Source organism: Emydura macquarii, unplaced genomic scaffold, assembly GCF_026122565.2.
Source record: "Emydura macquarii macquarii isolate MOO-44397 ecotype Brisbane River unplaced genomic scaffold, CSIRO-AGI_Emac_v2 contig_1027, whole genome shotgun sequence".
Lineage (NCBI taxonomy): Eukaryota > Metazoa > Chordata > Testudines > Chelidae > Emydura > Emydura macquarii.
The window spans coordinates 4,282,821-4,300,066 of record NW_027131164.1 but is presented as its reverse complement, the minus strand read 5'-3'; the positions used below and the strand labels follow the sequence as shown (position 1 = coordinate 4,300,066).

General features: G+C 44.7%; 1 protein-coding gene across 6 annotated transcripts in view; it reads right to left on the bottom strand.

Annotated features, from left to right (window-relative positions):
* Window positions 1–17,246, bottom strand: part of LDAH (lipid droplet associated hydrolase) — a 165,164-nt gene that overhangs the window by 14,316 nt on the left and 133,602 nt on the right. For all 6 annotated transcript variants that reach the window (XM_067544707.1, XM_067544708.1, XM_067544711.1 and 3 more), the window contains one exon: window positions 897–979. In XM_067544707.1, the coding sequence (XP_067400808.1) occupies window positions 897–979 (83 nt within the window). The remainder of the gene's footprint in view (window positions 1–896; window positions 980–17,246) is intronic.

The following is a 17,246-nucleotide window of genomic DNA, read 5'->3' as shown; positions in this document are numbered from 1 at the left end:
CAAGAGTTCTAGACCATTGTGAAGTCAGAGGTAACTCAGCCAATCACCACATTTACTCTACAGCTAATTTGCATGGAACAAATTCATTGGTTCTGTGAGGGAGACAGTTCAGATGGTGGATTACTTGGTCTAACTGCCACACCCATGCACCCAACTGCAATCCTCACAAATCAACATAAATCCTCTGGCACAATCCCCAGACGCAATCAACACAACCACCCACACCCAAACACAACATCACAATCAGCACACACAATAACCCCAAAAATGGATAGCCTCTCACCACACACCCCTACTCCACCATCTACACAAATCTACATAACTCTCCCAGAACAACACAACCCACACACAAATCACCACAACCACTGACACAACAACTCCAAACATCACTCTGAAGCCTAGAATGTCTCTTAAGTTACTGTGAAGTGACAAATACAGCTACAAATATGTCTGAGAGCTCTTTTTGTTTAGAATATCACCAGGTTCAATCATCGCTGGGATTTGTGGTCTGTTACTATCCAATTTTTAAGTTCTCAGACATTTGCAGCTTTTTTACACACAACTTTATGAATTACACACATGCAATGGCATGGGTTTTCAGCTACTAGTCTAATAATAATAGTTGACCTTAAGTACAAAATATCATGAGCCAGATTCTGCTCTCACAGTGGTGTAAAACCAGAGTAATTAGAGTCAACAAATGTGCGTCTTCTCTTACACTGGTGTACATCAGAAGTAACTCCTTTGAAGTCAGTGGAGTTATACTGGTGTAAAACTGGTTTGAAATCAAAATCAGGCCACTGGAGTTCCTCTGGATTGACACTAGTATAACTGAACACAGAAGTTGTCCCCAAGTGAATAGGCATCTCACATAACTCTGAAGATTAAATGGTTACCTTCTTTAAATTTTGTTTTATAGTTGTACTGTCTCTCTCCACAACTTTCATCATTTCTTGGCTTGCCATATACAGGACATTCGCTGCAGAAAAAGAAATGCAAAATAATGCAATTACAAAACAAATATCTTACAGCACACAATGGGCCCCATCTTGCAAACAAATACTACCAGCTGTACACTTATGTTCCTGAGCAACCCCACTGAAAGCAAAACAGCTGATAGAAAGTGTCTGCAGGAGTAGGCCTGAGGCTCTAAAATATCAAGCAACATATCAGAAAATTTTCAGTGAAATTCACTTTTCGCTATTCGTGTGACACAGCCACTTTGCTATCAACTTTCTGAGAGGGCTACCTGACCTAAGGTATTAGTGAAGAAAAAGGTGTGATATATTAATTAATTAATTAAATTAATTAATTAATTAATATATTACTTTGTGTTATCTTTAGCATGCTCTTTTGGAATAATGAGAAGTAATGGATGGAATTCTCAGCACTCATACAGCATTTTGTTCATTTTCAAAGCACCTTGCAAAAATATTCAGTAATTCATTTTCTCAACACTCCTCTAAGTTAGGTAATTCTATGTTAATGTTAATTATTATTATTCTATGTATTGCGGTAGTGCCCAGAGGTTCCAATCACAACTTAGGACCCCATTGTGGTAGGTGCTCCACAGCATAGAACCAAAAAACCCCTCCTCCTGCCCCAAGAAGCTTACAACACAATTAAGGGTTATCCCTATTGAACACGTGAGGAATCAGAGGTGCAGCAGTTGAAATCCTGGCTCTATTGACAACAAAGGCAAAACTCCCATTGACTTTAAGGGGGCCATGATTTCATCCAAAGCGTGTAAGTCACTTGTTCAAGCCTACAAAGAGCGTGAGTGTCACAACTAGGAGCAGAATTCAGGAATGCCTGGCTCCCAGTCCGAATGATGACACTTTTTTTTTAACTTGAAATGCGCTGAAAACTGTTAGGAAAATATATAAGAATGGACGACCTGCTTACAGCATGGTTTCCTTTCAATGCCCAAGTTGGGCCATAACTTCAAGGCCAAGAAAACAACGTACGAACACACCTCTCTCATGCAGACTGATGTGTCAAATCACCTCTGAGGAAGCAGGAGTTTTGCACAGAATTCAAATATCCTGTAATTCTGAGAAACCCCTTTTGTTTCTTTACGAGTAGCTGAGTGCAGATCACTTTTAGGCTCCGATCATGCAAATGATAGCATGCAGGTGGACAGCTTATCGACTGCAGCATTGCAACCTTAATCTGTACAGAATATTACTCCACTGATTATTAGTGACCATCCGGGGATCATGCAGGGCAGGGATCAAATGGCTGCACCTCCATGATGCCCCAGCCCATTCTCACTGCTTTCATCTCCCCTAAATACAATTACTGGATTAATGGGAAAGGTCACTGATTTGTTTTAAATCAATTATACATATTTAAATTACCAAATTATTCAAATATTCAATTCATTATCAAATAATAAAAATATGGAAAATACGAACGTTAAGAGGCTGTCACTAAGTCACACGACTGCTGTATGAGACAGAATTCGACAAGTAGCAGCCTTGAACAGTACTGAAAAGCAGGGGTGTCAATCCCACCAAGCTAGAGTTTTATAGCTTACAAATGGCTTCAAGCAGTTTACTGCAGCAGTCAGTCAGACGATACCTCAAATCTTAAACAATCTCAATCTTGGATGCCTTTACCTAGATCTATATTTGGACCCTTAAATGAAAGTGGCCAAGTTTTCCCAGGTGCTGAGCACTTTCAACTCCCATTGGCTTCATGGCACCAGGGAGTGCTATGCACCTCTGAAAACAGAGTTCACTTATTTAGGTGCCTAAATATTCATAGATTCAGAGATTTTAAGGCCAGATGGGATCATTATGATCATATAATCTGATACCCTGTGTAACACAAGGCACAGAACCCTCAGCCAGTAATTTCTGCATCAAGCCCGTTTCTTCTGTTTGAGCTAGAGCTTATCTGTTCGCATATGGATTTGCAGGTTTCAAGTGTTATCAGTGAAGTGATTCCTGCATGTGTACTGTTTGTAAAACTGTTTAGAAGCCTGGGAATAAAATGTGTGGTAAAGTTGTAGCATTAAAATAAGTTGTCATATGACATGCAATAGGGCCGAGCCTGGGTACTTCTGCACTTACATCTGCCCACATTTTTCAGGGCCCATGTAAGGGTTCATACGGATCTGCCCTGCCCTAGGAGGGACTATCACAGTCATTCCTTGAGCTCCCATGGGAAATATGAAGACCCCATCACCTGAAAAGGTGACGTATCCTTTTCCCCCCTCCACACCTGGCCACTTCTGCAGGCTGATGCAGTGGCCATGGCTTATCCCCACTCTGTCTCTAGAGGGTGACATCTAAGTGCACGGGGATTGTGAATGTCCCTAGCTTGGGTGTGGAGAGCACAAGGGGGGGCAAAGTCTTCTGTTTAGCCTCCTCCCTTTCCATGCATTTGCAGAAGTAGCAAAGACAATCTGACCTTTGATTTTCAGAGGCTAAAATCCACCCACGTGCCCCAAAATGCAAAATCTGTCTCAGAAGACTAGGGGGAAGTGTTACCCCTCAAAACTAACAGCTCTGATGGATTCCTGTATCTGCACCAAAGGAGGCTCACACGTTATACCTGATATTGATAACATGGCAATAGCAGTACATTCTTACAGCACGTACTGATGGAGGAAATGGCAATCAGATAGCTCCTTGGTGGGGAGCAAAAGCATCAATCTGGACATGTTCCAGCAATGCTGTGAGGAAATGGAAATGAGAGCGAATGCCATTGGAGAGAGAGAGAGAGAGAGAGAGAAATGATGGCTTGAAAGATCAAGTCTGAAGAGACAAAGTTACCAATACAGAACAGAAAATGTAATCAGAGTATTGAGAAAGTAAGAGCTGCCTCTGGTACCGCACACTCCCACAGAGCCCTCAGTCCCTAGCTGAAAGCTAAGTTGCATGCAACTATTGTGATGTTTTTCCCTTCACAACAAGGAAGAAGATGTTGCAGAAAGTGGCAGCATTTGGATTGTGTGCTCCAGCAAAATTTTCCTATTTTGATCTTAGTGGCATGGCAGCCTGACTGGAAGGGATCTCAGTAGGTCCTCTAGTCCAATCCCCTGAACTCAAGGCAGGACTATGTAATAACTATGGAACTGTGAAGTTATAATACGTAATAACCATGTAATAACATCTACAGATCCCCATTCACTGGACCAAATCAAGCTTCTGTGTACCTTGCTGCCTGGCAATCAGGTCATCTAACCTGTCGGAGGTTACATTAGCAGAGGCTGGAGCCAAGTGGTTTCATCAGTCCCCTTCTCAACTGATGTCAAGCCTCTCCAGTGTGTTTGGTATAAATCTTGGTTTTTGAAGATAGAAGAAAGTCAATGGGACCAGATTGTTTTCATTTGAGTAGGGAAACATGAGGGGCAAAAAAATCCCTGGTCCTTTGGTTGATTTCGGAGCCTTTCTTTTTTCTGAGGGCGCGGAGCTAACTGCCTCTAAATGCAGCTGTCTGGCTGTCAACAGCAATCCTCACCAGAGGAGGGAATGGCCAGGTATCCATGACACCTAATACTATAGTGGGTGCTGGTTTTTCAGGAGAGATGTTAAAAAAACAGAGTCCTGTCTGCTCTGTGTGAACATAAAAGACCCCCCATAAGATACTCTGTCCAACAGCCTGGATTTGGCATGGTGTACCTGGCTACAGCCCCTCCTCCCACCCGTGTCTGGTTGGCTGCCACGCCCCCATTCCAGAGGTGGGTGGTTGTTAGTGGTGCTTTGTGTATAGTCTGATCTGACTCCAGTTGAAGTCCATGGGAGTTTTACCACTAACTTGCAAGAGCACCAGGAGCTGGCCAGTCGGGATGAATGTGGCTATATACATTCAAACTATTATTGACGACCAACGTTGAACTTGACAGGCCTCTGTCAGGTACAATCTTGCTGGGGACACCGCATGCAATTTCCTGTTCTTAGCTCAGCCCAACAGTTACAGCAAAAATGAGTTTGGGCAAGGACAGCTATCTAAAAAAGGTCTTCTGTCTGCAGCCCACTTAGAGTCTCCCCTCTTCCCACCTTAGCCAATCCTCTCTCCCATCTCTGCTTCAGGAGATCACAGGTTGCTCGCTGGTGGGTTCCGCTCAGACATACCAGGTTCCTGTTATGGGTCTTGCCTGCAAAGAGTGTTTTTTTCTCTTCAGGGAGCTATTTCTGCTACGCAAAAGCAGCCACTTGCACAACAAAAAGAAAAGAAGCTGGGGCTGCTCAATTCCCACTGACATTCAGTGGCAGCTAAGGACCAAACTCCTTTTGGTTCCTGCAAAAATCCTAGCCTTGGGCTACAATTTTCATGTGCGACTGGTGATTTTGAGACATCTTTAAGGTTACCATATTTCAGGTTCTCAAAAAGAGGACACTAGTGGGGGTGGGAAGGAGAACGCCATGTGACCTAACAGTCTGAAGAAGACCCGAGCAGTCATTAGGAGGTAGGTCATGACCCTGGAAATCAGATCTGACATAGCCTGGAAATGGGCTTCCAGCAGGGAGGCTTTGGCCTGGGTCACATCAAGCATTTTTCCGATGAACTCTATTCTCTGAACCAAGACCAGAGTTGACTTCTGTTCATTTATCAACAGCCCCAGTGCCTGGAAGGTGGCCCAAACCCTACTGATGCTGTGCTGCACCTGATCCTGTGACCGATCTTTGATCAGTCAGTTGTTGTGGTATGGGTAGACTTGCACACCTCAATGCCTGAAGAAGACTGCTACCACTGCCATACACTTCGTAAAGACTTGTGGGGCTGCCGATGGGCTGAAGGAAAGAGCGGTGAATTGGTACAAACCTGAGGAATCCTCTGTGACCACAGAAGACAGAGATATGAAAATACACGTCCTTTAAGTTGAGGGCGATGTACCAGTCTTCTGGATCCAAGGAGGGAATGATGGAGGCCTGGAAGACCATGCGGAACTTCAGTTTCTTGAGATATTTGTTGAGGTAACGGAGGTCCAGGATGGGCCATAGACCCTTCTTGGCCTTTAGGATTAGGAAACACTGAGAATAAAACTCCTTCTCTTTCAAATCTCAAGGATCTTCCGCTATGGCCCCCACATGTAGGAGGGCTTGCACCTCCTGGGTCAGAAGCTGCTCATGAGAAGGATCCTTGAAGAGGGATGAGGGAGTAGGGAGGGGCGGATGAAAATTGGATGGTGTAACCCACTGTTACTGTACTCAGTACCCAGCGGTCTGATGCTATATATGACCACGCTAGGCTGATGGACAACAGATGGTCCAAAAACAAAAGGGGAAATGGATCTGGAGCTGAAACTGGTATAATGCCGTCGGGTGCACCTTCAAAAAGCCTGTCTGGCCTTGCCGGGATATCTATGAGAGCCTGCCTGGAAGGCTGAGGTAGGAGGAAGGAGTTATAACCCTTCCCTTTTCTTTTGTAGAGCACCTGCTTGGGAGGCGCTGCAAACCTGGGAGACTGCTGAGGCCTAAAGTGCTTCCTGGAAGCTGGAGGTGTGTAAAGGCTGAAGGAGCGAAGGGTGGCCCTCGAGTCCTTGAAGTTTTGAGTCAGTCTGTTCAGAGAACAGGGAGGTGCCCTCAAAGGGGAGGTCCTGGACAGACTGTTGACCTTCATGAGGGAGGCCAGAGGATTGGAGCTACGAACATGGTGACTGCCAATGCCATAGTTCTGGCTGTTGAGTCGGCCGCATCCAGAGCTGCCTGGAGGGAGGTCCTGGCCACAGACTTGCTCTCCTCTGTGATGGCCATGAATTCCTATCTTCACTCATGTAGCAGGGAGTCCTTAAATTTGGATAATGAAACCCACAGATTAAAATCGTATCTCCCCAGCAAGGCCTGCTGGTCTGAAATATGTAATTGGAGGCTGCCCATTGAATAAACCTTACGACCAAAGAAGTCCAGTTTCTTGGCCTCTTTATTTCGGAGGGTGGCACTGGGTTGCCCGTCTGTCCCACTCATTCACCACTGACACTATCAATGATCTTGAGGGGATGCGAGTAAAGGTACTCAACTCATTGACTGGGACATAATATTTCTTCTCTGCCTTTTTTGAGGTGGGGCCAGAGAAGAAGCAGTCTGCCATAGTGTCCTGACGGGTCCCATCACTGCTTCATTAATGGGTAAGGCCACTCTGGAGGGAGCCGCTGCAGCCAGGATGTCAATCAGGCTGTGTGCTGACTTGTTATGCTCCTCAACTTCCAGGCCAAAGTTTGCTGTGACCCTTTTTAGGAGCTCTTGATGTGGCCTGAAGTCATCTAGTGGGAGCAGGTTATTAGGGCTTATGACCGCTTTAGCCAGTGATGATGATGATGATGATGAGGCCTGTGCCAGAGGTGAGGCTCCCTCCTCTTCCTCTAGCTCCACCACATCTATTGGGGCCATTTCTTGGACATCGGCACTGGGGTGCCAGAGTCATTGTCTGGTGCTGGACAGAAAGAGGTGGTAACCCGCTTTTCTGACACCACTATGAGAGGTAGGACTGGGATCCCAGTAGTGGGGGAAACCTCCAAGGATTCCAGTACTGCCACTGCATCGGCCGGTGGCCGGGTGCTGGCAGGAGGGCTGGTACTGAAGTCAAGAGTATAGGCTGGGGACCGGTAGACTAGGGAAGGAGTGAAGGATTCCCCTTTTGACTCCCACAAAAATTCTTCGTCTGGAGACCATGGTGGTGCTGGGGAACCCAGGAAGTTAAAGAAGTATGGGTTGGATGAATGGACTATAAAATGGATCGAGAACTGGCTAGAGCATAGGGCTCAACGAGTAGTGATCAGTGGCTCCATGTCTAGCTGGCAGCCGGTCATAAGTGGAATGCCCCAGGGGTCGGTCCTGGGGCCGGTTTTGTTCAACATCTTCATTAATGATCTGGAAGATGGGGTAGATTGCACCCTCAGCAAGTTTGCGGATGACACTAAGCTGGGGGAAGTGGTAGATACCCTGGAAGGTAGGGATAGGATACAGAAGGACCTAAACAAACTGGAGGATTGGGCCAAAAGATATCTAAGGAGGTTCAACAAAGAAAAGTGCAGAGTCCTCCACTTAGGAAGGAAGAATCCCATGCACAGCTATAGACTGGGGACCGACGAGCTAGGCAGCAGCTCTGCAGAAAAGGACCTGGGGGTTACAGTGGATAAAAATCTGGATATGAGTCAGCAGTGTGCCCTGGTTGTCAAGAAGGCTAATAGCATATTGGGCTGCATTAGGAGGGGCATTGCCAGCAGGTCACGGGAAGTGATTATTCCCCTCTATTCGGCATTGGTGAGGCCGCATTTAGAATACTGTGTCCAGTTTTGGGCCCCCCACTACAAAAAGGATGTGGACAAGTTGAGTACAGCGGAGGGCAACAAAAATGATTAGGGGGCTGGAGCACAGGACTTATGAGGAGAGGCTGAGGGAACTGGGCTTGTTTAGTCTGCAAAAGAGAAGAATGAGGGGGGATTTGATAGCGGCCTTTAACTACCTGAAAGGGGGTTCCAAGGAGGATGGGGTTAGGCTGTTCTCAGTGGTGGCAGATGACAGAACAAGGAGCAATGGTCTCAAGTTGCAGGGGGGGAGGTCTAGGTTGGATATTAGGAAAAAGTTTTTCACTAGGAGGGTAGTGAAGCACTGGAATGGGTTACCTAGGGAGGTGGTGGGATCTCCATCTTTAGAGGTTTTTAAGCTGAGGCTTGACAAAGCCCTGGCTGGGAAGATATAGCTGAGGCTAGTCCTACTTTGAGCAGGGCGTTGGACTAGATGACCTCCTGAGGTCCCTTCCAACTCTAATATTCTATGATTCTATGAACCGGCAATGGGCCGGTGACTGCTGCATCAAGACCGTGGAGGGCTTGCCCCTGGACAGTGCTGTGGTGGAGCTTGCTGCATCTTGCTCCTTTCTGTCCCCGATCACCTTGGCTGATGAGGGACCTTGAGGGCACAGTGGTATCAGGAGGTCCTTTGTTGCCTGGAAATCCTCTGGGGTTGAAGGGGCTAGCAGACACCTGATGCTGTGGCTGCTCCCAGGAATTGGGTCATGTACTGGAAACAGTGCTCTAGGTGGAATCAGCGGAGCCATCAGAGGCTGGGGGGAGGATGAGTGGCCTGACATGGGTCTCACTATGCTAGTTGCTCCCTGCTTTTCCTCTTCTGCACTGGAGAACATCCCCTCTTGATGCATTGTTTCTTATGCCTCTTCCTCAGCACAGGGGATGGAGAGCGATGCTGGGAAGAGTACAGTGCCAGGGGAGCTCTCCACACAGATGTCTCGGTGCTGATTTGGAGCAGCTTGGCTCTGAGGCTGGTCTGAGGGCCACCGCCATGAGAATGGTCTTCAGCCAAATGTCTCTATCTTTCCTTGGGCAAGGTCTGAAGTCCCTGCAGACCTGTCACTTCTCTTTAACGTGAGACTCCCCCAGGCACTTTAGACAGCTAGAGTGCGGGTCACTCACGGGCACTGGCCTATTGCATGAGGCACATGGTTTGAAACCTGGGGACTGCCCAGCCCCTGGGGCGAGAAATCCCTCAAAAACAGGGTCAACTACGAACACTACTATATACACTAAATCTAACTAAGAATTATTATATACACTAACTATAATAACTATACAGATTGAAAGTCCAAATCACTGGGTAAGAAGAAGCATGGCTGCAGCAAGAAGATCGTTCCAGCAATTGTCATGGGCGGTAAGAAGGGCCGGCGGTACCCCTTATGTTGGCACCTATGCATGCAGCTCCAGAGCCAGCCCTCTAGATAACACTGAGGGAAAAGTCTCCAGCAACTGTGCATGCGGTGCACACATGCCTAACGTGGAATGGACATGAGCAAGCACTCAAAGAACTGTATTTCTACTTGTCCAGTTTGTTTATTTTGTGTACATGACAGTGGTTTGTGTACAGCCAGTTTCACTGTCTCCCCTGCATAACTGGTTAGGCCATGATCCTACAGAGATTTGCGCTTATGCTTATCTTGACACTGTAAGTAGTCTCGCTTCAATGGGACAACTCCGAGAGCACAAGAATGTCTGAGTCTTTGCAGGATCAGGACCTCTGTCAATTTCCTCTGATTATGTGATTTTTTCACATAGCAATCAAAGGGAAAAACATTTTTAAAAACAGGAAAACGCAGTTATAAACTCACAGAAATTGGTGGGGTGACTGGAGAAAGCTGTAGTAGTAACTGAAATAATTTTAAATATATTTTATTAAACTGATTACTTTGCAAGTTGTTGGTGTCCCTATATATTCAGAACCAAAAATTTACATTTAATTAAAAAAAAAAACCCACAAAGCTAATCAAAAGTTATCATTAAAAAATGACATTTCACTTTTAAACTGTAAGGCCATTTAAAAATAGTAAGTCCTGTCTATTTTCTTAAAAAGTCATCTGATATGTATATCCCTTATATACATTATATTGCAAACGTGAAGGCAATGGTGGAAGTGAAAATGGAAATCCTTCATTTATTCCCAGGTCAGGTATAGTGCAGTGAACTGCAGCACAAGTTTCTCCACATGATCCTGCCAATGACCTTTCTCCTGACCTGGGAGGATCACTCTCTCTCTCCATGGATTAGAGGTGATTAAGCATCGGTGTCAATTCAGTCTCAGGCCTTTGCTAAGCAGAGACGGCTAACTGTGCCAAAATGTGTTTGATTTATTCATGGCAGTTTTGTGACAGAGGAACACTGATTAGACTCAAATCAAGGACCCAGAAAAGAAAAGAGTGCTTTGTATCATTGGTAGCTCTTTAACCCAAAGTGTCACAGCAAGGGGCTTAATATCCATTGGCTAAATTAATAGTTTTCACAAACCATAATGACTGAAATCAATCAAACTTTTCAATCTTTAGGGCTATTTAACTCTGATTCAATTAACCAATTGTCAGATGAATACCTGTATCTACTGAGCTGAAGTTCAAACTCCCCTCATTTACCCCAGAACACACTAAGGTAAGTAAAGTAGAAAATAAAAGATTTCCCCTGCTTTGATGGCACAAGAAATCCAGTAGCCTTATTTATGTCTTAGGTTTAAGAGCCAAAGCCTCAGCAGGTGCATCTCTAGTGGAGCGCTATAGAAAGCACTGAAGCTACAATGAGTATGCAACTCTAAAACTTTAAAACCTGTACTAATTTTCAGAGAGCAGACATGACTCTACTCAACTCAGCTAAACAATCTTTTATACGAGACGTAACAAGCAATTTAGTGATTTCCTTCTATTTCACGTCCATAGTTTGAACAGAATGTTTTTTTTTTCCTGAAATCTCCTAGCTTTCTGCTTGATTGCTGAATGTTGCAATCTCCAAATACCACTAGGTTGCTGATTTGCAACAGAAAAATTATATTAGCGAGGATAGTTAATTGCAAACTCCAGTTGGAAATTGAATAGTCACATTGTGTTGCTTGCGCTGATGCACTGCATGTTGGAAACATGTCTGTTAAGAAAAGAATATAAACAAATGTGGTCTAGCCATGTCAAACCAATTTATGAATACAAAGTGCAGCATTTTTCTTGGTTAAACTTTGAGATGGACGTGAGCCCTGAATTAGGTAAAAAACCAAAACCACGCTTTGAGGTGCCATGCATGACGTTAGCTCTTTTCCCCATTGTTTCACTATGTAGTAAATACTTAGCAACGTAAATAAAGAAATGTAAAAACAATATCGTGTTCTTTATTTGGCCAAGCATCTGGGGACCTCTGTGACACATAAAAAGAGATATAAAGCTATGTCACACTAGTGGAACAATAGAGATGATCCAAAGAAAAATTGTTTTCCATTTGGTCAGCCAAGCATTTAAAGAAATAAATATGAAGACCCCTTTTCCAACAAAATGAGTGGCCATGAAGACAGCCCCCCCTCTACTTTTACTACCCTTCGACACCCCCCCCCAGCTTGATCTTCAGGTATAGGAAATGTGGGAATACACAGAGCTACCCACACTCTAGAGTCTAGAGCAGGGGTTCTCAAACTTTTTTTGATGGGACCCCCTTTGAAAATATTTCAGGCTGTCACAACCCCCAATCCCAAAAAGTGACGACCCCCCATAACATGCCATCCTCCCTCATGTCATGCCACCCTTACTTCTGCACTGCTGCTGGGGGTGGCATTGCCTTCAGAGCACCTGGCCAGCAGCCGCTGTTCTCTGGCCACCCAGCTCTGAAGGGCTCTGACTGTCAGCCCTGGCATGTGGAGTGGCTGACAGCTCATGACCCCTCCCCCCCATAATAACCTTGCAACCCTTTAAAGGGTCTCGACTCCTAGTTTTAGAAGCCCTGGTCTCGAGAGCACTTCATTCCTCACATTTGTTAGCTCCGCTCAGACTGTCTTCCCACCCACAAGACTAGCTGAGCCTACGAACTTCGCTCATTAAAGTTATGTCGAGAGAGTAAAGCAACTTTGACAGGCCTTTGGAAAAGCCATTTATTGGTGCCTGGGAAGCAAATGTTGCACACACAAATCTGGAGGTGGTCAGAAACAGGCTTTGATAAAAGGCTCCGTGAGTCCAGGAGCACAAAATCTCAGCCACTCCTGTTGGATGAAGCGTCTTAGTCTGAGCTTCTGCCTGTACTAACCAATAGCGAAAGTGAAGGGAGAGCCCACCCTATGGCCTGAATGTTTGTGGGTTTTTTAATAGACACATGAAATCTGTGGATCCCACTGTGTACGTGACTGCTCGGCTGCATTTGGTGGGAGCCGGGCAGAGGCGTACAAGGAGGAGCTATGCTCCAGGAGAAGCCTCAGGAAAAATGGTGTCTGACTCAGTTAAATTTCCACAGTCTGTGGCAGGACTTCCCCCACCACAGTGGTTCTACCACCCCCCACACGGGCTAGATCCACAGGCTGTTAAGGAGGGGGAAAGACACCACAGCCCGACCCTCGCCATGCTCCTGGCTGGGAGGCTAGTGCCACTGCTCACCCGATAGGTTCATACACAGGCTGTGTGCAGAGGAGCAGGGGCGAGGAAAGTTTTGTGCCACTTTATCGCCGACCCTTCTCACTTACACACCTGCCCAAGACAGGTACAATTCAGCCCATGGAAATTAGACAGCACCACAGAGCTCCTGATCCCTGTGCTATACTCTCCAGTCTTTCGCCTGGGCCATGACGTGGTGTCTTTGCGGTGGGTATTTTGACACAATATCACATTGCAAGCTGCTATGAGATTGCTGCCCACTATCACATGCTTGCATTCCTGCTTTTCAGATACCCCCTTGCACTAAGGGTCTGTGTTTGGGATTCCTCCCCACAGATGTACTTTATTAGCCTGCATTTTTCCAGGCTGAATCGTATTTCATTGTTGGCTGCCTGCATTTCTAGCCTTCACATCCTTGTCTATTATGTTGCTGTCCTCACTGGTATTTGTAGCACCTCCCCTTTCAGTGCCATCTCTACCTCTGAATAAATATCTGAAATACAAACCAGACCTTAGCAGAGCTCCCATCAGTGCTCTCTAGTAATCATCTGCTGCCTTGTTCCTAACACAAAGCATGGGGACATCCAACGAAATTAGAAGGTGGAAAATTCAAAACCGATCAAAGAAGTGTGTGATTAAACTGTAGAACTCATCACCACAGGAAGTTGTTGAGTTTAACAAGATTCAAAAATGAATTGGACCCTTATATGGATATCAAAGAATATCCAGTGGTATCGTAATTAATGGCAACCTCTGTTTTGGAAGGGACATTAAAACTTGTGTTTCAGGGCTGAAGCCAATCTCTAACTAGTAGGGTACGTCTATACAGGGAGTGTCTCAGAGCCTGGGTGAACATTTGTGGGCTCGTGAAGTGCTAAAGAGAGCTGGGTAGACGTGGCAGCTTGGTCTTTGAAGCTCTTCTCTGTCCATCGGCTTCAGAGTCTGAGCACCAGCCTGAGACCAAACGTCTACACAGCTATTTTTAGCTCTGGGCTTCTTGCAGCTTCCTCAGATGCACCTGATAATGGCCTTTGCAAGAACAAGATACACAACTAGATGGATCTCTGGGCTGATCCAATTTGACGAATTCCCCTGTTCCTGTCCCTCTTCCTCAATACTGTACCAGTTAGCAGAAGGAAGTTTACGTCCATCCATGACCAACCCACTCTGATCTGAGGCATTGTATGTTCCACCAGCCTAGATGAAATGAGAATTCCATCTTTCCTGGGCCAGCCTACTGAGCTACAAGAGATCCAACTGGGAGGGGGCAAGCAAGAGAAGAATATAATTTGTATCCCACCAGGTAAAGATTTCCAAGGGTGACTACAGTTGGTTTTCTGGGGCTAAACCTATTGGGTCAATATGATCACTTTTTGATGTTCAGCAGCTATTCTCTGCAGTTGTTCTGTATGTACAGTGCCTAGCATAGTGGGGTCCTGACCCATACTGGGGCTCCAAGGAGCTACAGTAATAGCAATAATGAAAATGTATGGAAACACCTTAGAGACAGATTCTGGAAAAGTGAATAGAACGGACTGAGCTGCTTTCTACAGGAAGTAGGGAGAGGGTAAGGGCTGACATAAAGTTGAGGATAATTGACTTTCTATGGAGGGAGGAGTTATTTTATTCATATGTATTATCTTTTGTATTACGGTAGTATGCAAGAGCACCAATCAGGGCCAGGGACTCCCAGTAGTAGATGCTGGCAATATTACATACATGGAAGTCTACACTGATACATTCTTATTCAAGTCTAATGTCCTAAAGCGGATGCCCACAGAGCCTTCTCAAAAGTTCTTAGCCTCTCTCCCCCTTGATGTTTCACGGAAGCCTCTCTTACTAAGACTGGCTGGCAATGTGATCATTTCACAACAATCTGGTATTATGAACTCTATAAAATGTTTGAATAAGTAAGTTCTTGAAAGCGTACTTCCCAATGCCTGGCATATTTAAAGGTAGAACGGACAATATGCTAGTAAATGTAAAAAGGGGAAAATCCTGCAATGACTTAGAGGTGGTGTGGGTCTTTTTGTTATTATGAATTCTTTGTATTCAGAGAGTATGCAAAGGCCACAACCAGGATTCTGACCCCATTGCACTAAATGCTGAACACACACACATGAAAATCTGATCTCCGCCCCAACGAGTTTACAGTTTGTCTCTAGATTCTATAACTGTGTAACACCAACTTGCACACAGACACTGGATTATTGGCCACATTTTTCCTAAGAAAGAAAAAAAATGATTAGAGTTCAATGTATGAAAATTATTTCCGAAGGGGTGGAAACACAAGCCACCTCACTCATTTGTATTTTGTAGCTTATTTACATATTACAGTTTGCCTGTCTCTCAAATGTCCTCTCACCGCTGAGACAGAATTACCCAAATTGCAATGTGATTAATCAAATCTAGGTTGAGTTACCATGTCAAATTGAAATGACCTGCAAGGAGTAGATTTAGCCTTTGAAAATATGTTTTCCTCAGGGAATGTACTACCATCTGGTCACATTTTTTCCTGGTAAGTTGCCCATCTTATTGTAAGGTTCTTCAGAGGAGTGTAACACTAGTTTCCTTTCCAGTTTATCCTTTGCTCCCAAGGAAGCAATCTCTGTCATTCCTTAGAAAAGCTCAGAACACGGTGGTAAGAAATAATAATACCAAACAGCAGTGTAATTTCCTAAGGGGAAAACATATTTTCTATCTGTAATTATTGCCAACAGCAATCTTGGAAATGTTGTATAATTTACTGTTTAAAGCATCAAACAGAAGGAACTGTTTAGTACCAGGGATGACTGAAGCAGGAACACGAGAAAAAAATAAAAGTTAGAAAAAATGTTGATGTTTGGAGATTTACATGATGTAAACGTTTGCTTTGGCTTCCTTGCTGGTTTACACATGGGTCTCAAATCAAAACATTTTAATTAGTGTAGAATAATAATAATAATAAAAATCCCCAACACACATAATAGCTGCATTTAATATAAACATCTTCTCCAATCTGCATGCTATTAAAGTTACAGCAAGACCACAACTATACATGAAAATTAGCCAGGAGCACTCGAAAAAAGCACAGCAGGGCTGAAGGCAACAATAAACAAAATATTATTCAACAACTATATCCAGGTGCTTTAACAAACAATGGATGCCTTGTCAAAGAGCGAGAAAAATATTCATTTTCTTTGTGCATTGCAGCATACACAGCCTGGGTGGGGTGTGTGACAGAAATTGAAATATCTACGCTCTTAATCTTGCTCAGAGTTACTTGGGTGCAACTCCCATTGACTTCAACTGATGGAGAGAACTGAGTCTTAACCAATCAAACTCACCTCCAGTTTAGACACTTGCATATTCTGGCAGACAGCCCTGATGATGAAAATTCTGGTAGGGTCTAGATTTCAATGGCGGAAAGCAGCTACTGCCACACGTATTGTGTATGAAGGGCATAGAAGGGACCTCAAAAAGAGGTGGGGGTGGCTACAAAAGGGGCCAAGATGGGCAGAGAGTGTGCCAATTTAGCAGCTCCACGCAGAGGCTCCTGACAGAGCTCTGATGGGAATCAAGGCCCCATTCCAGCCAAGTGTTTAAGCATGTGAGTAGCTCTATTGAAGTCTGCCTCAATGCATTTGCGGATCGGGGCCTAAAGCTGACCCTTCCTCATGGAACCATGATGGAGGGCAGCACCTGGTCCACCACTCGCTTTCGAAGGGAGTGAATTCCCACTCAGACACAATGGACATAATTGGTGTGGGAAGGTGAACCTACACCTTCCTGAGTTAGCTTGGGCTGAATTCAGTCCCATGTTTTGTACTGCTGAACAAAGCAACTGAAATTACCAGTAGCTGAGATCACCCTTCCAAAAATACTCTCACGACACATGGCAGGCCTGCCTTAAATACGCTTTTAAAATTTAACTCGAGTTAATTAACATCTTTATAAATGCTAATTAAATACCCCCACAAATGTTTACTCCAGGACAGAAATGTTTGTGGTTTACCCCTGAGTGTTAAGTTAGCTTTGCTGGAACCACTTTACCCTAAAGAAAGCTGTACGTGTTTGTGCCTTGGAGAAAACATTTGTGGAGCGTCTATGTCAGCTTTACAAAGCTGTTACCCAAATCAAGTTAATCGCCAATCAATTAACTCAGATTACAACATGGTCACAAACTCTACTCTAGATATACTCCAATGGAATTGAGAGAGGCACATTTTGTGTAAAAGGCCTGTACCAAAGCCTGTTGTAATCAACGTGAGTTTCTCCACTGAATTCAGTGGTCTTTGGGAGAGGCCCAAAGGAACAAAGCACCACTATGCAGATGACTGTCACTAATACTAGTGACTAACAAAGTGACCACAGCTGTTAGCATCTGTTTTACCTGCAGATACTTATTTTCAACACCTCCT